General features: G+C 47.4%; 1 protein-coding gene across 1 annotated transcript in view; it reads left to right on the top strand.

Annotated features, from left to right (window-relative positions):
• The window catches only part of LRP5 (LDL receptor related protein 5), a 382,460-nt gene that overhangs the window by 178,383 nt on the left and 183,217 nt on the right, over positions 1-20,860 (top strand). The window contains exon 7 of the mRNA XM_085644789.1: positions 1,078-1,249. Coding sequence (XP_085500915.1) covers positions 1,078-1,249 — 172 coding nt within the window. The remainder of the gene's footprint in view (positions 1-1,077; positions 1,250-20,860) is intronic.

Genomic DNA, 20,860 nt, shown 5'->3' with positions numbered 1-20,860 from the left:
TTTCATTGTCATTAATGTTTCAGTGAACTGCATCTGGGTTGTATTTGTATTTTTCGTCTTCGAGAATGGGCATGAGCGATTGTGTTTATTCTAGTAAATATTGGTTGATTAGTCTTCGGTGGGGTGTGGACTTGGATGGGAAATTGGCTTTTAACCATGTGCTTTTGTTTTATTTAAATTTGTTCTGGTTTTGTTCATTAAGCAGTTAACATTTTCCTATGTGCTCTGTAGAACATCTTACGTAAATTCTTGTGGTTGAATCAGTCAACTTGAGGCCTATGTCAGTTATGTTTGAGTTTGATTTGACATAGTTAGATTAAGCCTGATTCCCACGGTAAAAAGACACTAACCTTTTTTTTTTTTTTTAGTCGTAAGCTTGAAATAATTATTGCCAGGCCGTGTATTAAAGGATCCTGTATGGCAGGGTGTGCCAATTACGAGTATCTATATCTCCGTGCCAAGCGTTGCAACTTTCAAAGAATATGCCAGTACTAACGTCCACTGGTACACCTGAATCTTGACTCTGTACAATATCCTTTTCGGAGAAAGGTTTAAATTTACAATCGAAAGTGGGCCGAACCCTGATGTTAAACAAACTTGATTATTATAATTCTGTTGAGCGGGTAGGAGGAGGTGGTGCAGCTTTCCAGGGAGATATACTAAAATTTTACATTTATTGAAGGGGAAAGACTGGCATCTGATGTAGAAATTGAACCCTATTCTGCATTCAGTAAGACCATCAGAAACCAATCGATAGACTCATTCATGCAGCAATAAACTGTATGGAAGAAGAGCGGCCATGTAATTCCAGATCACATTGCATATTGATTTCTGAATACTAGATGTAATTATTGTAAGACCTGGCTGCATGTGACTGGTGACTTGGGATGCGGTTGGCTAGTCCACTGCTGAGATTGTCTGTTTTATCTTCCTTCCCCTCCGACAGCATGTCCCTAATTTAATTGGGGTTTACTGTCTTTATCATACTAGTATACTTTCTAATCAGGTGATGTCTTTAGTTGAGGAGTGGTGGTTCTACGTTTTACAGGACAGCGAACATGTTCTTTCTTTTTGCAGCTACATGTACTGGACAGACTGGGGTGTGAGTCCAAAGATTGAGTCTGCTTACCTGGATGGCTCCAATCGGCTGGTCCTAGTGAACACCTCCCTAGGGTGGCCCAATGGCCTGGCTCTGGATCTAACAGAAGGAAAACTCTACTGGGGAGATGCAAAAACGGACAAAATAGAGGTAGGACATAGAACTAACTCATTCTGCGTGTGCATTCTTTTCTATTTACTGCTGACGGAAGGATAGGCCTCCTTTTAAACAAATCTGTTAAAGGTTGTTCTTGAGCAGTATGTCGAATCAATGAGCCATGTGCCACCTTATGTAGTATTTGATCCGTTTTTTTGTTGTTGATTATTTTGCAACGGTCACTAAAGCAGTCGTTGTGGCCAAAGTTTGCTCCGAGCATTGTGAAAATGGAAAGTAATCTGGGATAAAGTGCGCTCTAAGATATATTCTCTCTTGCGTTTAGTTGGAACAAATCAAACTCTTGTGTATTTTGTATTTTTTTTAATCAGTAGGTTGTTTTACACTCCAGCCCACCTATTTAAGATGAACATTCTACCTCCTTATTAGCACTAGTCTTGCATTTTATATAAAGGAACGATCATTCGCATGGTTTTTAACTGATTCATTATTCACCAGTTATTGGAAGATGTATTGGTAACCGCTATGGAAATTTCAAATTGGAAATCAGCTGACATTAGACTGAAAGCATGGTGGAATATTCTTTGGCAGAATCGTAGACGGGATCGGCATTGTATTAACTCTGCGCATAAATCAAACTTGTTAACATTAACAAGATAGTGTTTATTTATCACCCAAACTGTCTATAATTAAGTGATGTGCAGCATTTTTGCCAAAATTATCTCCCTTGTTTTAAAATAAATGAATAAACAAAGCTAGAAATGTCATGGTTCCACCCATCCTCCCCGCCAAGCCTCCCATCCCCTGCTAGTACTTCTGCTCCTCAGCGTTTTGTATACCAATGCCCCTCTCGCTGCCATTAATGATACTGGATAGATTTCAACCTTTCCTTCTAAATAATGAGGTTGTTCTGACATCACTCTGAAGAGCCATTTATCTACCTGCTTGTTTACAGAGCAGAGTGGCATAGAGGGACAGAAACATGGCCTATGTTGTAACTGATGCAGCTGTATGGTTTTTGAGCGTATATCACACTTTGGTACTGCAGTATGCCAACATAAGGGCTGACAATGGAACAGTTCTTTGAACCGTCTCCATTCCAGGCCTAAACGGGAACATTGCTAAGCAGTATCTGTTTTCTCCATTTGCATTTTACCCATCTAGATTAGCTATGAACAATGTATTACGTTTGCCTTTGTTGCAAATACTAATCAAGCAGTCCTATTTCATGTGTTTTTTTAATGTCCATAAACTGTTTATACAAAGTTCTTCCCTTTTCACGAAGTTGATCCCATTCTGCTTTTTGTGAGCCCTTTATAATCACTTGTTTGTAGGTAAATGTCTAGTAATGCCTGGAAATCCAAGCGGCCGGTTTGTGAGTCTTGTCGTGACCAATCCCACTCTATTCACTTGGAGATTGTGGCCAACAGACGTTGTTGACCAGGCTTTTGTTAATCAAAGCCTGATCTATGGGTTCCCAGTGACTTCATGTCACCAAGGACAATAGTTGTCCCTCGGCTCTCATAAATTTTATGTTTCCCTTCATGTATGGTAAAACATATCTCCTGATCCAAACTCAATGTAGCAACTCACGGGAAAAAATCAATTTGATAAAAGTCAATTATGCAAAAGAAGAACTCCTATTTATTTCTTATTGACAATGGTTCGTGCTAGAAGTAGTATTCAAATATACAGTGTACAAATAGACCAATATCAAAAATAATTCATATCCTGTGATACTGTTTATAGTTCAACACGTAGAGGTCTCTTTCTTGAGCCTTCTTATTTAGTGTATGAAGATGGCAGCCGACACGTGTTTCGTTACAAACGTAACTTCTTCAAGACTGCAAATGATGTTAATATGCACAGAAGTATCTCAGAACAATGACAATAATTTTCCCAAAAATTGGTCTGTTGAATTTTTTCACCTTATATCCCAAGAAATGAATAAACATTAGAGAATAGTATCATAGAAAAGAAAACAACCTTGTGTTACAGGAAAGCCAAAGAAAAATCATTAGTAACCTAAGAAGTAACCATATGCCCAAATTGGTTAAGTTTTCAAGTAAAAAAAAGTCTTTGATATATACAGAGAATAGGAAGCAGAACGGAATGAGCGGATGAAAGTATGGAATAGAATTTAAACAACGCAGAAGCTTTTTGGATGAATGTACTGATACAAAGTATATAAAAGACCATTAAAAAATGCAGTAGAGATAACTACCTTATAATCCTATAATTGAGGACTCTTTGTCAATTATCACTCCTTTAGCGATTAAGTTAAAAAGTAGTCCCAAAAGGGGATCCTAGAAGGAACGTATAACAGAAATTATAAATACAACAAACACCCATAATGATAATCCCATTGCGAGAAGAGTAAACCACATGCTAGTAAGTTATATTCACCTGAAAATCAGCGTTGCTGATATCTATTCTTTCATTTCTGCGCATCCACATCCAATCAAAGTGTACCCGAGAGACGATCTATCCAGCCTCCAGTATTGGGCAAATAGTCCATAACGTTCTTATGAAAAGAAAATATAAAACATGAGCGATTTAAAGAGTTTCTTATATATTATCACCAAGTACACAGTGCTTCAGTCTGGGATTTCTGTTAAACAACCAGATGCATTCTGGGAGGTGTAATCCTAGTACACTTTTTACTTAAGGTAATTGAACGAATACACCTAAAAATAATGATTTGTATAGCCCGGGCCTGGAGTATTGCTTCATTGGTGACTTTGAACTTTGAATCCTTTGGTAACATTAAGAAGGACTGACGAATAGTAAGATGTAGATGCAGAATGATAGCTGAAGGAAGGGATGGCAGTGTGCTCCTCTTTATATGTGCACATTTTGTCTCTAAGAAGGCAGCAGTTTCTTGTTGTCTGGTGCAGCCCTGTCCTTTTGCATAGTGGGGCCCAATTGTAGAATCCACCTGTGCAGACTCAAGGGGGAAGCAGTTGGTAACACTAGCTGGCCGTCGCGGGATTGCATCATCCAGTGCTTGCTTTCCCACTTGTAGGCCTAGCCTGGCACACTGCTCTAACTTTGTGTCCAGCTCTGACCCTCCCAGCTTCTTAGTCTGTTAAAAGTGGGAGAATGCACGTTCGTGTGTGGAGCACCCCAGCTCGCAGCCCCGTGCTGCTCCTGACGGAGGAGGAGGAACAAGTAATGCATTAATCCTCCTACCAGCCAGAAAACACGGCAGGGGAATACATCTTAATTCTTATTAATCGAAATAGGTAGTGTCAAAGAAGTTAATGAAAGATTGTGGAGAGTTAAAATGCTCCAGCAGAGACGAGCCAGATTCTGGCATGCTCAATGGAATTTCCGATTTGACCATCAAATGCTGGTTTGGTGAAACTCCTTGTTAGTGGTTTTGGTCTTCAAAACTTGCTTATAGGAGGCTAGGTCTACTTCTATCCCCCTTCACCCGTAGTTCTCTGCTTGCTTGTGGTAATGAGATCTACCTTCTTGGTGGTACTTAAGATCTTTGAGACAGGGACATGCGCAGCATGGCAGTACCATCCACTGATGGGTCAATACATGCGTTCATGCACCGTACCGAGATGCCTGCTTTAAGAGAAGGGATTGGAAAGGCTCCAGGAGTTCTTTGTGTAAAATTTTAGATGCTCTTTGTTGACCCGCTTTCCTTCTAACTGTATGTAATAACAGATCTTGTTTTAGAAGTTTTTTTTTTTTTTTTTTTTTATTCACATTTTGGAAATGCAATCAACATTTCAACATACAAAACCAAAACAATTAGGTCGTGGTACAACATCATTCGGTCTCTAGACCCTCCCCAGCTCCCCTCAGGTAGTATCGTTATGGTATGAGGCAGCCATCCCTTCCCTCCGTCTTCCAACATTATCACTCATTTTGATGCATTTGTAAATAGTCAATTAGGTACATCCAGTAATCACGTGGTCTCGACCCTCCTGGAAGCTCTTCCTCATAAGTTTTGAGCGTGTCCTTACAGTAAGTTAGATCTTTGAGCCATAGCTGAATAGATGGAGCAATCCTACTGTTCCAGCAGAGCGATACACGCCGTTTGGCCATCAGAAGCGCAATCACAGCAAATTTACGTTTCATAGCTCTTAGACCAGGCACTATCCCCAGCAAACATATCTTTTCCGAACAACCCAATTTCGTTCCCATCATTTCTCCCAACATGTCCGTCACTTTTACCCAATAATCCGCCACCCCCGCACACCGCCAGGCCAGATGGCAGAAGTCCGCCCCCTCCTCCCCACACCTGCGGCAGCACGAGTCCTCCCTTAAACCATACTTGCAAAGGCTAGCCGGTGTGTAATAGGTCTGGTGCAAATATTTGTAATGTAGCATTCTTAAATTTCCATTAGGTGTCAGCATTTCAGTTAATGAACAGGTCACCTCCCATTCCTCCAGTGTCAAGTTATCCTCTAACGCACTATTCCATTTGTCCAATGATGCCTGCGTAGTGTACGCAATATCGTCTTGCAACTTACTATAAAGTCTCGACACCAGTTTTGTGGCAGATGGCGTGGTCAACACCAATTGCAATGCTTGCATTTGTGGCGGCTCCTCAGGGAAAGAAGGGTAGAGCACCCTCATGGCTTTTTGCAGTCTGTAATATGTAAATCTAAACATTAGTGTTTGATTACTAACATAGTTAAGATCGCTTAGTTCCTGATACGTCCCATTAAGGAACAGATCTCCCATTGTGGTCAGTCCTTCCCGTCTTAACAGTCCCATCCCTACCTCCTCCTGGGTCACCGACAATGCTGGATGGTGTAACAGGGGCAAATCTGGCGCATACAGAGGTAGTTTACCCGCTTTCCTCCCCATTGCCTGCCATGCTTTATTCGTCGTGTCTATTGTGTTGATGTCACGTTTATGCAGCGGTGCTCTCCTATGTGGGAGTATTGCCTTTAGCGGAACAGGAGCTGCATCGCCCTCTTCTACCGCTGTGTGTGTCAGGAACGGCACAGGATGATACCAGTAGTGCGCAAACTGCGCCTGTGCGCATAAATAATATAACAGAAAATCCGGCACTTTAAACCCACCTTTCGCATATGGCAACGTCAGCGTCCTCAGTTCAATCCTAGCATGTTTGCCCGCCCAAATCAATCGTAAGACCATCGCTGTGATTCTACGAAACACTTCAGTTGGTGGTGGTATCGGTATATTATTGAATAGATACAACAGTTTGGGTAATACAACCATCTTGACAATGGCCAGCCTATCCGCTAACGAAAGGGGGAGTTGTATCCAGCCCTCTATTTTCCCCTCCAGCGTTCCCACCACTCTACCATAGTTCGCCCGGATCACCTCCTCTGGATCCCTATGATACCACACTCCCAGATATCGCACCGGGTCAGATTGCCATTCTATTGGATAGTCCAGTTTATGCGGCCGAGTAGTGTCCGACAGCGGTACAATAATCGATTTCTCCCAATTAATGCTAATCCCGGACGTCTGCGCAAATCGCACATACTCCCTCAGCAGTGCATTTAAATGCACTTCTGGATCTCTCACATATAGGAGCATATCGTCCGCATATAGCGATATGTGGAGCGGGCGCTGCGGGAACTGCAACGCCGAGTAGTGATGCTTCTGTCGTATTCTACAAGCTAACGGTTCCATCGCCAGTGCGAATAGCAATGGGGATAGTGGGCAGCCCTGTCTCGTCCCCCTGCATATAGGTATCGGGTCTGACACATATCCATTCACTCTCACTCGAGCCACCGGTGCCGTGTATAGTAGCTGTATCCATTGCAAAAAGCGCAGCGGAAATCCCATCCGCCGCATCACCTTGCTCAAATACGGCCATTCCAGGGAATCGAATACTTTGGCCGCGTCCAGTAGGACCGCAGCCGCCTTGGTCGTTGGTTGCAAGTAGTGTGATAGTGCAAAGAGGGTACGTGTATTGTGCGTAGTTGATCTGGTGGGGATAAATCCCGACTGATCCGGTAGAATCAATCGGGTCATCAGCGGCTGTAGCCGTTTCGCCAACAGTTTGGCCAAAATCTTGACGTCCACATTAATGAGGGAGAGTGGCCTGTACGATTCGCAGTGTTCCGGGTCCTTTTTTGGCTTCAAAAGGGCAATAATAAGCGCTTCACGGAGCGTTGGTGGCAATCTCATCTGGTCATGGGCAGTTCCGTACATTTCCACCAGATGTGGAGCTATTTGATCAATGAATGCCTTGTAAAATTCCCCCGTGAACCCGTCAGGGCCCGGTGACTTCCCATTGGGGAGAGTTTTTATCACCTCCTTCACCTCCTCTACTGTAATAGGTGCCGCCAAATATTCTCTATGGTCATCTGATAGCCAGGCTATCGCTACCTCCTCCAGATAGTTCCCTGTCTCCTCCTCCGTCGCTGTCTGCCGTGACTCGTATAGCTTACCGTATGTGGCTCTAAATTCCCTCAAAATGTCTTGCGCCCCATATTTCATGTCTCCATGCTCATCTCGTACCCCACGTACCGCCTGTGGCACTTTCCCCGCGCATATTTTGGCCGCCAACGCTCTACCCGGCCTGCCACCTTCGCCGTAATTCCTGGCCACGTGTCGCTTCGATATATATTTTAACTCATCGTCTGCTAGCGTTTGGTATGTAGTTATGTGACTTCTGATATCAGCCAGTAATGTCGTGTTTTGGGTACATTCATATTCTCTCTCTAGCACATTAATTTTCTGCTCACATGACGCCAATTGTTGGCGAATATCCTTCAGTATGCCCGCACTCGTTCCAATGCAAATCCCCCTAATGGTGGCCTTAAACGCCTCCCACAGCAACCCGGGGTCTTCTGTGGTTGGCGCATTTAATTCAAAGTATTCCGTCACAGCCTTACTAATTGCGTCTTCGTACAAAGGGTCAGTGAGTGCTCTTGCATTAAATCTCCAACTAAATGGGGGGGGTGTGTAATTCGGTATCTCAATGGTGAGCTTCACCGGATTGTGATCCGAAAGTGTCCTGGGCAAGTGGCAGATGGATCTCGTCCACAGGAGCACCGCCTCGTTTCCCAACCAATAATCTATCCTGGACCAGCTACTGCTAATCGCTGTCGTATGTGTCGCCTCTCTACTCTCCCGATTTCTTGCTCTACAGACGTCCACCAGCCCCCTATCCTCCATTATGGCCCGCAATTTTCTCCTAGCCCTTGTATGCGGTTCAGTGGTGTTACTCGATCTGTCCCAACCGTCCTGCAACGCTATATTGAAATCTCCCCCCCATATCAGTGGTATGTCAGGTAATTCCCCCAATCGCGTCCACACCTCATCATAGAAGTCAGGATCATCAATATTTGGTCCATAAGTATTCACTAATGCCACCTGCTGACCCCGTAGTCGTCCCACCACTAGCACCAAGCGCCCCATTTCATCTTTATGTGTGGACTCCACCTCAAACTGCACCCCTTTCTTGATCAGTATCATGACTCCTCGGGAATAGGAAGAGTATGATGAGTATTGCACCGTCTCCGCCCATCTACTACCTACTCGCATAGGGGCCTGCGGTGTCAGATGTGTTTCCTGCAGCATTGCAATATCAATGTTATGTCGATCTAAATATGCCAACACCTGCCTTATTTTCTTGGGGTTGTTCAGCCCCCGCACATTCCACGTCAGTAAAGATAATCTAGTATCTCGTAGTGCTGTACTTTCCATCATACCCCCATTCAGTCCATACTGGTGCAATCTCCATGCAGTCGTCACCTCCACCGCAGTCAACCTCACGGACCCTGCCTACACCTCGTGTCATATCATCACCCTTCAGATTGTTGTTGCGATCATCGTACCAAAACCTAAGAAACAAACCCCAATGTCCCCTCCGCCTCCCCCCACCCACTTTAGCAACCCAACTCTGCCAAAGACATTTCCCATTATCCCGTAACAGTACAACCCAACTTGATTTGGGGAACTCCCGCGTGGGGGATCCACCAAGAGCGCACTTTTCCATCCAACCTAATGGATGTGGTCAGTGATATACTCTCTTATACATGCCAAATCCCAGCACATCTCTCAACTTCTAACATAACAGTTATGTATCCGAACATTTATGGTGCTATCAGGTAATCCATATCTCATACGACAAGTATTCACTCTGGCCCATCTTTCCCCACATAGCTCCTGTACTCGCGTCCGCCATGCCTTACTTTTCGGTGCTCGCGTCATGGAGCCTGTGTACAAGAGATCAAGAAGCAGTGTCTGCCTCTTATCCCTCCCTTTCGCTCTCGCTTGCAGTATGCTGTTCGGTCTACACCCACCCCTCAAAAGATATATGAGTCAGCCGACATCATGTAGTTCACCATGTTTCATCCCCAGCACAGCCTCTACCATTATCACCCATTGTGGCTACCAGCACACTTATCCATGTAGTAGTCCTCAGTTCGAGTCTATGGCGGGTTCCGCTCGACGTTGTTCCTTTCGCCGATTGATAGTCCTTTTGATGAAGTCCTGTGCTTCCCTTGGCGTCTGTAGCAGCGTTGTTTTCCCGTCGCAGGTGACCTTCAAACGCGCCGGGTATAACATAGCATAGTCAATTTGCAACTCCCTGAGTTTCTTTTTTATCGGGTTGAACTCCTTGCGTGCCATCTGCACCGTTATTGTAAAGTCCGGGTAGAACTCCAGCTCGTTTCCCTGATAGCTGATCTTGCGTTTTTCTCGGGCTATACGGAGGACAGTGTCGCGATCTCGGTAGTTCATGATCCGCGCCACTATAGGTCTCGGAGGTATTCCCGGCTTCGGTCGTGGTGCCAGGGTTCTGTGCGCGCGTTCGACTAGGAAGATAGGTGACAGGGATTCCTCTCCACATACAGTTTTTATCAATTCCTCCACATAGGTTTCCATTTTGGTTATGTTCGTGGACTCCGGAACTCCCGCTATTCGTACGTTGTTGCGACGAGACCTCGCTTCCAAGTCCTCCGCTTTGTTTTTTATCACGTCCAGCAGTCGCTCCATGTCCGTACACTTTTGGGTTGTGGCGTGCGCTTCGTCTTCCACCGCCGATATTCTGGTCTCCGCTTCCACCAGTCGTTCCCCATGACCATCCAGCTTCGCCGCCATATTGTCCACGCGAAGCGTGATCGAGTCAAGTTTGCCATGTATATCCTGCAGGCTTTGCTGTATGGCCTGGAGGGCACCCTCCATTCCCACTGGCGCCGATTGTATCTCTTCCGCAGTCTCCTCCGACGCCGCCGTTTGCGCTTTCGCCGCTTTTTTCGCGTCAAATTGGAGCTTCGTCTGGCCTCGGTCTGCTTTTCCCATAGCGCCACACACCATCGCGCACGCTTCAAGCCGCGGCCACTGCTCCCTCCGTTCCGTGAGTGGTTTATGTGGTGCTCGCCTCTGGGTCCTGCGTCTGCAGGTGGCTTCCTTCAGCGCTTATGGCTTTCCGGGCTCCCCGATTGTCACCGCTCACCCTTTGTCAGTCACCTGAACCAGGCGCGCAAATCACCCTACGCCAGGCCTGTAGCGCTCCTTGTCAGCTTCCCGTTCAGCACGCTACCGGCATCTGTTGTGGCTCCTTGTTCGGCCTTACCCCCTCGATTACCTCCGGTCTCCTCCGTGCGACGTTATGTGTAGCGAGGTCGTGTCTCAGTCGCCGCCTTCAGTAACCGCATATCCCCTGCCTCTGTTCGCTGTGCACTAAGGGCCGTCCGTCTCCAGCCGTTCTTAACATGGCGGGCGCCATTTTACATACAGGGCGTCTTTTCGCCAGCTCCGTTCACCCCTCTCCTCCGCGATGCCAGTTCAGGGCCGCAGCTCCATAGATCCCCAGCTTCCAGCCAGCAGCTCCCCAGAACAGCGACAGTGACTCACCGCGGCTCCGTAGTCGATCCCTGTTAGTTTCATCGCTCCCCGCTTTGCTGCTCCAGCGCCGCCATGTTGTCTGCCCCTCTGCCAGCTGCAATCGTCCGGAGTTTCGCGTTCTGTGATTATCTGCAGCATCAGTGTCTCAAACTTCACAAATTTAGTCCAGCATATATTAAGGGACTGTGCCCCCGTTTTTAGGGCGCTGGGATCGCCGCATGCCGCCGATAGCTGCCGTTTCCTCACACCGACCAGCGGAGCCGACTTAGCAGGCGGCCATCTCGCCGTGCGCCCTCTAGCGCCCTCAGATCTTGTTTTAGAAGTTAGTATTGTTGATTGCATTCTTGATTTGTCCCTTGTAAAATACATTTTAATCCGTGCATTTCGGTCCTGTGAGATATTTCCTGCTTCAGTCTCCTTCTTTTTTTTATTATTGTTTTGATTTGCATTTGTAAAGAAACAGACTTCAATAAAATCAAAACAGTCTCCTTATTTTCATCGTTATAATGGTAAATGAACAATTTGGTAATTAAAGTAACTGAGACCATTAGGCCCTGCCTTCTGCTTATGAGCCAGACCATAGTCTCAAACTCTGCACTTGCTCTTGTATCACAATCAGTTCTCTGTTACTGTCCCAGGTCCTTTCGAATTATCTTTTTTCTATGTACCGCTCAACCTGGTAGGTGGTTCTGTGCCTTTAATATTCTTTCTTGGAGGGGCCGTATACGACTAGTCTTGTTGCGTGAGCCTTTGCTCCACAGGAAAAAAATACTTCTGTCTTTACACCAAGGAGGAATGTAAACTTGTCTATCGTGTCTGTGTGTGGGAATAAAAGCTGAGAAGTTGGTGTTTAACCCCTTGGCTGTGGCAGGAAGTCTGCCGCAGCGCTGGGGGGGGTTTGTGGGCAGCGCGGTGGCGCTGTGCTCATGACGGAGCCATTCCGTCATGAGCCACGGTTGAGCTGTGCTCATGACGGAGTGGTTCCGTCATGACTCCGCCCACTGCGCTAATCGCCCGCACAGGCGGGGAATCAGCGCAGCGTGGGAGGAGCGGCGGCCAACGGCCGCAGCATGACGGAACCACTCCGTCATGAGCACACGGCACCCATGGCTCATGACGGAGTGGTTCCGTCATGAGCGCTGAAGGGGTTAATGCAACAGTGTTCCACTTTCTGGGTCAATGGATAGTTGTTTACTACAAGTTTAATATAAAAGAGAATAAGATGGCTGCTGTGTTGGGGTTTATATGTGTAACGAACATTCTAAGTTCTGGAATTTTTTGGGAGTTTTGTGATGTATTACTTTGAAGTGCTGCAAGGAGCTGGGCAATAAAAAGTAATGCATAATGCTAGCCTCCGGTCCTGCCATGAAATCGATTTCTTTGAAAAACAAATATTATCCCAAAGGTGCAGTTAATTTGTGTCAGGGTTGTAACAGGGGCCCCTGTCATGGAGCAGAAGGCTGCCCCTGCTCTGCAGCTCTTACTCAATCGCTGGGAAAGGAAGGTGTATCTCGGCTTTTGATCATTCGCAGAGATCTGTGCGTTCTTCTGAATATCACTCTGAGAACAGGGCGCGCGCACCGGGCTGTGACGCAGGACTGCTGGCAAGCACGCCACGAACGCTGCGAGGAATGATCATTTCTGAGAACTTTTTAGCGATCTGAAGAACAGGAGGGAGGTTGGAGGCAACGATTGGATTCCAGGGGGGGAGGGCACCGAGGGAGTTGTTCTTCAGTGCTCCCCACAACCATCGAGCTGGTTTTCTCCAAAGGTTCTATGTAGGTTATTGCCATGTGCTTGGTTTCACCTCCGTGTCAGATGAGTCCGAATATTTGGCGTTATAACAGTGTACGGTGAGTTTTACAGGGGCCTCAAATTTTTGCCTACATTATATTTGTTTGGTAATGCAAAGAAATAATGTAGGATTGGCAGAGCAGAGTTGTTCGAGCAAGATCTTGTGTTGCGCGCCGCTCACTGCCTGGCATCCAACTCCGTGCTGATTCCTGTGGGATGTAATACTCGTGTGTGGGCAACAGTTCTCAATTTATCTGCAGGATATCCTCAGGATGTATTCAAGTGCAGCACTGAGGCATTTATGACACCATTCGTGTCTCCTGGTGGGTATAATCAAATATTGTTCAGCCTTACCCAGGCCCAGCGCTTGGCAGAGAGGGCCCGAGTATACCCAACGGGCGATTGCCTGAGCTGGGCTGTTGTTACAGAGGCTCTTAACATCCAATACTTTGCCATCCGTTAAACTGCCCTCAACACCCACATTTAACCAAGCCATAACAATTGCCCCCGTGGCACTTTACTCCTTTCAACTCTTGCTACTCCCAGTGGTGCCCAATGGACTGGGTAGAAGGCCTCAATTGATGGAGAAGCCATGGGCTCGTGGAGACTTCAAGCCCTGCAGGGCTCCAAGGAGCTCCCTCTAGAGCAGTGTGCTGGAGTGGACATCTGCGGCCTGGGCATGCGGTGTCTGCTCCTGTAATGATTATTAAAAATAAACCTCACCTTAGCCTGAAGTCCTGTGTCCCATGATCATTTCAGAGATGATGGCATCGGACTCATTGTGCCAACTCTTGTCATGAAGCATGGCGTAGACATTCAGGGTTTTCCCGCAGCTTACCTCCTTCCTGACGTGCAGCATGTGTTGGGGCGTCTACACAGCTCCTTCGGGGGTACCCTGTTTGAAGGGTTCCCGCTGTCTCTGCAAATCACCTCATGCTTTGCGGTGCTGCTGTCTGTCTATTCATGGCCAGATGCTCACCTCGACATGCAGAGCCTCGGTTTCTTAACCCTCACTTCTGTTACTCTCCGGTGTAACCGAGGGCGCCTTCTGCACTCTGTCTTGTAGCCCCCTTTCTTGTTCCAGACTGTTTCTGTGACCTTCTGCTCTTGGTCTCTGGCCTGCGGCAGCCATGCTGACCCACGCACTGGATCCCCTCTCCTCAGCAGCTCTCTCTCGTGTTCCAGTCGCAAGATTTCTTCAGATCTGAGTTGCACCCAGATCATCAGCGCTTCCTGCTGTCCACAGCCATCGCATGCCTGCAGCTTCGCCTGTGCCCCTGAGGGACGGCGTCCCCTGTCTCTGAAGCCTGTGGTCTTCACAGCCCCGCTCCCTGTTAGCTCCCCCCAGCGCACCCTATTTCTCATGCGGGGGCCTTCTCAAAGCTCCCTTGACCCTCTGCCTGAGTCTCCTTTCCCTCTGCTGCTCCAGGATCCCCGAGAAGCTCGAGCACTGCCTCCTGGTCTGCAGGGCCTCCTGCAGGTCTGACATGACCACCTGGGTCGGCGCTCACTACTATAGTCCTGACTGCTGAGACCTCCCTGACCAGACCATGGGAAGAGAGGACACAAATGGACCATCCTCCAAAGACCAAATCCCAGAACGTGTATAGATATTATGCATTCAGAATGGGTGCCCGTCTTCAATGTTTGTGTAAAATCCACTGGTTTTACCAAGAGACAATATCTTTGTGGCTTTGTTTTGGTGTGGCCTGAGGGGCACTTGAGAAGGAGGCGGGTACCACTCCATCCAGCATGTAAATGCCACTGAACATAATCGAAAAGCCCCCACTCTCATTCCCCCACTCTCATTCCCCCACCCTATAAAGTGATTGACCAAAGTCGCCCTGTGGGAAAGGAAGCGAAGCCTGTTGCAAACTGGCTGACCCCTGCCTTGTGTCCAAAGTGAGGAGGCCACAATGGAGGTAAAGACCGCCTTTAAGGGGGGCACCCCCGCAGCCATCTGCACCCTGCCGTGGGAGCCGGGGCTGTCACTTGAACTTGAGTTTGACAAGTGGCCTTTTCTCCTTCGTCGGTCCCTTAAAACCTCCCCTTTCATTCAGCTGAGACCTTCAAAAGAAACTAATTGAAATGCTTTTTCTCCCCATCCAGTCCCCTTCACAAGCATTTAGAGTGAAGGCCGCCGCCGCTCTGTGTTAATGAGCAAAAGACGAAAAGAAACCCTCAGACGTCCATAGTTGAGATGACGCGGTTTCCACTGCTTTTCGCTGTAGAGCAGAAGTGCCCCTTTCCCATCATGTTACATTTCGACGTCGAGGCTCTCAAGAGGTCTCGAGATATAATGTGAGGCTGGTGAGAGATTCCCCCTCCTTGCGTTCTCATTAAAGTGCTTTGAAAATTCCTGCCACACTCTTCTCCAGGTGAAGGGCGCTGTCATTTGTCTGGCCTAAGTGTCATCTGCGGTACCACTGCATACAACCCCTGTACCAGGTCAGAGCCCAGCCACGAGGGCCTTATGAGCACGGCCAGGAAGAAGCTTGTGAAGGCGGCCCTGCAAGGAGAGGCCGGGGTGGAAGGTGCTGCTGCAGCGGCCCAGCCATCGGAAAGCAGTTGAAGTGCAGTGGTCCCTGTCAGTGAGATGCCTCCTGCAGCCGTATGTGCCTAAGAGGTGGCAGCTGTCGCTGCCCCGGTCACTGAGATCCCTACTGCAGCACTTCCTGTCCGGGAGATGCCTGCTGCAGCGGCATCTGCCATTGTGATACCAGTAGCAGCACCACCTTCTATCGTGCAGCGGTCCCTGTCGGTGATATGCCTGCTGCAGCGGTCCCTGTTGGGGCAATGCCTGCTGCAGCGCTTCCTGTCCAGCTGCTACACCTGTCTGTGCCACAAGAGATCCGTGCCAGGGAGATGGATGCCTGCTGCATCGGTCGGTGCCGTGGATATAGATGCTGTTGCACCGGTCAGTGCCACAAGAGATGCCTATTGCACCGGTCCGTGCTGGGGAGATAGATGCCTGTTGCACCTCTCCATGCTGGGGAGATAGATGGCTGCTGAACCGGTCCGTGCCAGGGAAGATGCTTGCTGCACCGGTCCTTGCCGGGGAGATAGATGCCTGCTGAACCCGTCCGTGCCAGGGAGATAGATGCTGCTGCACCGGTCCATGCCACAAGAGATGCCTGCTGCAGCGGTCCGTGCCAGGGAGATAGATGCTGCTGCACCGGTCTGAGCCATAGAGATGCCTGCTGCACCGGTCCGTGCCGGGACATAGATGCGGCTGCACCAGTCTGTGCTGGGGAGATTGATGCCTGCTGCACCTGTCCGTGCCACAAGAGATGCCTGCTGCACCGGTCTGTGTCGGGGAGATAGATGCCTGCTGCACCGGTCCGTGCCAGGGAGATAGATGCTGCTGCACTGGTCTGTTGCACCGGTCCGTGCCACAAGCGATGCCAGCTACGTCTCTGGTGAGGGAGATGGCAGTTGCCTTCGGGCCACTAGGGAGAGCGAGGCCTTGTCGTGGGTGCAGGGTTTCGCGCCTGACCCCTGAAGGCAGAGCAGACATTGTGCTCCGCTGTTGAAAGCCTCGCCTGGCCGGGCGCCAGCAGCGGCACTTTCATCCCTCGCGCCCATTCTTCAGGAAGAAAGCCGAATTAGTGCATAGAAACAGAACGGGAATTGTGATTCGGACCTTTTATTTATTTCTGTTATCCTGAAAAAGTTGGTTCCACGCAAAGGGAGATTTCTGATGCTCGCTTTGTGTTTCGCCGGGGCCAGCGCTGAGAAAGGTCCGCACATGTTGTTTTTTTTACATTTCTTGGCACTTGTTTGCTTTGGGAGTTCTCATTTGCCAGGCGGAACAAAACGAGCGTGAGAAAGAATAGCTTGCTAATAGTGAAGGAGGTGGGGAGTTTGCGTTTAACCGCTTGAGTAATAAACCAAGTTATTTAAAATAAAAGTTTGTATGAACATTAACATAAACATAACATAACAGGTGTATTTGTAAAGCGCACGATTACCCGTAGGTGTCCTGGCGCTGAATAACAGATGTTTATTGTTACCCAACTCAGTGGTACTCATTTTATCGACCTCAGATGGATGAAAGGCAGAGTGGACCCGCTGGGATTTGAACCTGTGACCACGAGGTCGAACACAGGCCCCTGCAGTGGCTGCTTTAGTCCACTGAGCCACCAGACCCGGCCTATTCATGGTTTTACTGCCGTCCTTCATCTTCTCGGAGCAGATGGACCCTTTGTGTTGCGTTCCGAGAACCGGTACAGGCGCTTCTCCTGAGTGTGCATGTAAACATCAGGGGCCCACATCATTCGCTTATTGATTGCGGAGCCATTTTGTTAAATCGACCAAACTTCCTTACATACGCCTAATCGAACATCTCACTGGGTTAATGAGCCTGCTGCTGAGATCTGTATGTAAGTTCTTACTGCTGCATTGGATACAGGCAATCCCTGGTATTTTACAGTCTAAAACCCTACTGCATGCCCGGGATAGGACAACTCACTTCTGCTCTGGTATTAGCTGAGACGGTCTCCCAAGAGGGCGTGGCTCTGGCAGCTGCTTTGTCCCAAAAACATATCCTTTTGCAGGGAATTTTGAAACGTAATTTTGTCCATCCTGTTCCTCTTCTTCCCCATTATTTTCTGTTTTGGCTGCTAGTAATAATGATGTTCTTTTACCCCAACAGTGATGGACCATTCCTCCATTTTGCTGGGTTTGAAGCACAAAAGGATGGTCAGTTTTTCCTTTTTTCGTTTCAGGGCAGTTGTCGCACTTGGAGACATCAGAAGACGTTAGTTTGGGAGCAAGGGAACGGAGTCACAGAGCGCATCTTTGTGGACTCATTCCATAACTCATCCTCCTGTAAATGAGGTCATCTTAAAAGCTAAGATGAGCATCTCTGGTGTGAATACTCTGCCATACTGTAATTGAGTTCCATACCCTTGACCACCTCCTGGGGTAAGCCTCGGCTGCTGCATATTTCAACTTCTGGGAGAGAAGTTTACTAAACGAGTTACTGTTCTAAAAATGGATGAAATAGTCTTAAAACCTGAAACAGTAATTGCACATGTCAGTATCCACTATAGATACTGTCCAATAACTACCTACAGCCACCAGCCAAAAGGAAAGTTCATACAGTCTTCTTATGTCTTTCTCCCATTATAAGAAAATATTGGGGGGTTTAAAAGCAAGCTGAGTGCAGGTAGCAGTGTGCTCCAAATAAATCTCGACAATACCCCTAAGTGGGTGAGCAAGTCACTGGTTTGGGCACACAGCAGAAATAAATGTGGTCCATTTGAGGTCTTCAGCAAAATCTTTATTTTAAAACCGATGTTGTATGTTCCCAGTTGAAGGCTTTTAACATTTTACCACCCACTTGCACTAGTATTTGGAGGCTGGTCTAAGTGCCCTTCCGTGTATAGTTTAGGCATTTAGCGGGAACGCCTGCCTCTCAGTCCCTCAGTCTTGGTTCATAGGGTGTCTAAGAGCGTGGTTTGTGTTGGGGGGGGGGGGTTTGTCTGTGCAAAAGCAGACTCCTCCCCCATGTCTAGCAGACGTGGGAAGAGGAAGGTGTCACCTTTGGCAGCTGGCACACGTTGGCAGTTTGCTCGGTCTCTCAAACCTGGTCACGGTCCATCCCCTTTCTGATCACCTAGGACCGCCACCGGTCTGTGGTCTGTCTGCCCACCTTTCATTGACAACTTCTACATGTTGCTAGAAAGGAATGCCTACTGAAAAAGAGGCATGCCACATGCTCTGTGCATTTGGTGTCCAGATTAAGGCCTGCCTTCAAATTAGAAAAGGTATACTCGTCTGTGCAGGCTTTCACAGTAAGTGCTGGTGCGAGTGGTAAGGAGCGAAGCCTTCTCCTCGTCCCTTTTATCTCCTCGCTTAAAATCTTATTTTCTTATAGGATCCTTAACCACATCATAACCTTGTATTACTTTAATCTACACTTTTTGGCCCACTCTTAAAATGCATATAAGTTTGTCAAAGATCATCATTTCCATCATGCTCACATTTCTCAATTTGTGGCACATCCCTCGCACCCCAAAACGAGGGACAGAACGATCTTCTGTCTGTCAGTAGAACTGTAATGTTAGTGTACCATTCCTACTGTTTCTGGTCCCAGCATCTCATTTGCTTCTTGACTTTCTCCTTGCTCTATGGTCAAACACCCCCGCCTGGAGTCCACCCCTTGAACCTGTAAGTCAAACTCTTAATTAATATTTCTTTTAGGAAAGTTTTTGTGTGCGCCCCCTGGCCTCTTTCTACTTTTGCCTTTTTACTGATAAAAAATATTCTACTTCTGAGTTTGTCCCTTCTTGTAAAGCTAGGTCCATTCACAATCGTGACTTCTCTTCCCAGCACTGGTTGGCTGTCTTGTGTAGCGGGAATACTCCCCCTCCCGAAATTGGAAGCCCTAGTAAATATCGGGATGCAGTCCTAGAGGTAAGGTAAATGCAGGCTCTGATGGTGGACTCGTAGAAGGGGATGAGGAGGAAAGGCGAGGAGAGAAGACCGGAGAAGGCCTTCCTGCTGGTTTTATTGTGGCTTCGACATTGGCACTGCAGATTCCTGGCAGCGCCCTGCACATTGCACTCGCCTCATTGGCATGCCTGTTAAGCAGGCTCCTCCACTTGCTATTGTCGGTGGTTTCCGGCTGGCATCCACATTCGAAGTCTTGGATAGTCCGAGTGTTCAAATACTGAGGGCCAGCAGCGGCCACAGTTGTAGCTTACGAGTGAACAAACACGCACCTGAGTTTCTGTATGTGCCCTGGCATCGTGCTTAGGTCACCAATACAATTTCAGATACTTTTAAAAAAGTGCGTGTTCGAGAAAGTACATTTTTTTAAGATGCACTCCGACAGTCCATGGGGACAAGGCTAGGGCTGGCAGCGACATCTGCTATGGCCGTAGAAGGGGATATGGTAGAGCTTAGATCGCCCGTCTAACTGACCCAGTAACTAATTGACTCTGTCTCTCTCTTGCTGTCTCTCTATCTCTATAAAGTACAACGCATAATGGCTCAACTCCTGCAAATTATCTTCTGGCTCCAACTCGCAAAGCGCAGTGAGAGTTACGCGCTGCCTGAGTGAAATCGGTGTATTGTTTGCTAGGTGGGACCTGTTTGGAGACGTCTTTGCGTTGTTTTGTAGTGTTGCCATTCCAACGTTCCCTGTGAAAATTGGCCATGATTTGCACTGCCCTAACCTTGGGTGCTCAGCAAAACCAGTAGCACCGTCCGAGTCCTGTTTGCAGAAATAAAAGTCCCCGCTGAGGCGAGGGACAGAAGTGCAACTACCATTGCCTATCAAGGCAATGACCAGGATTCAAGCAAGAGTGCGCGATGCTGTGTAATTCGATGCCCCCCCCCCCCCCCCCCAACCAGAGGTTTGAGAAATGTATGCAAAATTATGTAAAATGTTGTTTGATAACAAATTGAGGGAAAATTTAATGTGAGAGAATATCTTATATAAAAAAAATATAATAATCCTGGCAAGACACTACTGTATAAGCATAAAATGTCTCCAGAGTAAGATATTTTGTGCACACATTTGTCTTGTATAGCTGAAAATTAAACAAAATCGTGTTGTGAGAAATTTCCGTAAATTTTGTATCCCACATTTTCTAATTTCCTGGCATAAGTAAAATTATTCACAGGCCTAGATACACCATTCTACTGAAGTAACTTGGAGGGATCGCTGAGAGGCTTCGGTGATATGGAATGTGTCCCAAAACTTGAAGGAACGGATAAGGAAGACTGAAGTGGACCCTTTTCCCACCTTTTAGCCACGTTCGTAGGTACCACATTCCTACAAACATTAGACCTCACCCTTTACTCCAAAACAGTTTACTTCATCCTTCGGACAACCAGTGAAAAAATAGCAAGGTTGGTCAACACTAAAGAACCATGTGTTTGGTCTTGAGGAAGAGTCCATATTGCCCAGGACCGCCTCTGGGGTACTAGCAGACACTCTTCACCTCGTCACCCACTTGCATTACAGTGTGGTGCTACTAGTTTTAAAAGTACCTTTAACACCACAGAATGGCACGAAGGCCCTGAATAAAATCCATAAAATGA

Source organism: Triturus cristatus, chromosome 3_1 (genome assembly GCF_964204655.1).
Source record: "Triturus cristatus chromosome 3_1, aTriCri1.1, whole genome shotgun sequence".
In the NCBI taxonomy this organism is placed as follows: Eukaryota; Metazoa; Chordata; class Amphibia; order Caudata; family Salamandridae; genus Triturus; species Triturus cristatus.
This window is presented reverse-complemented; position numbering and strand designations above follow the sequence as displayed.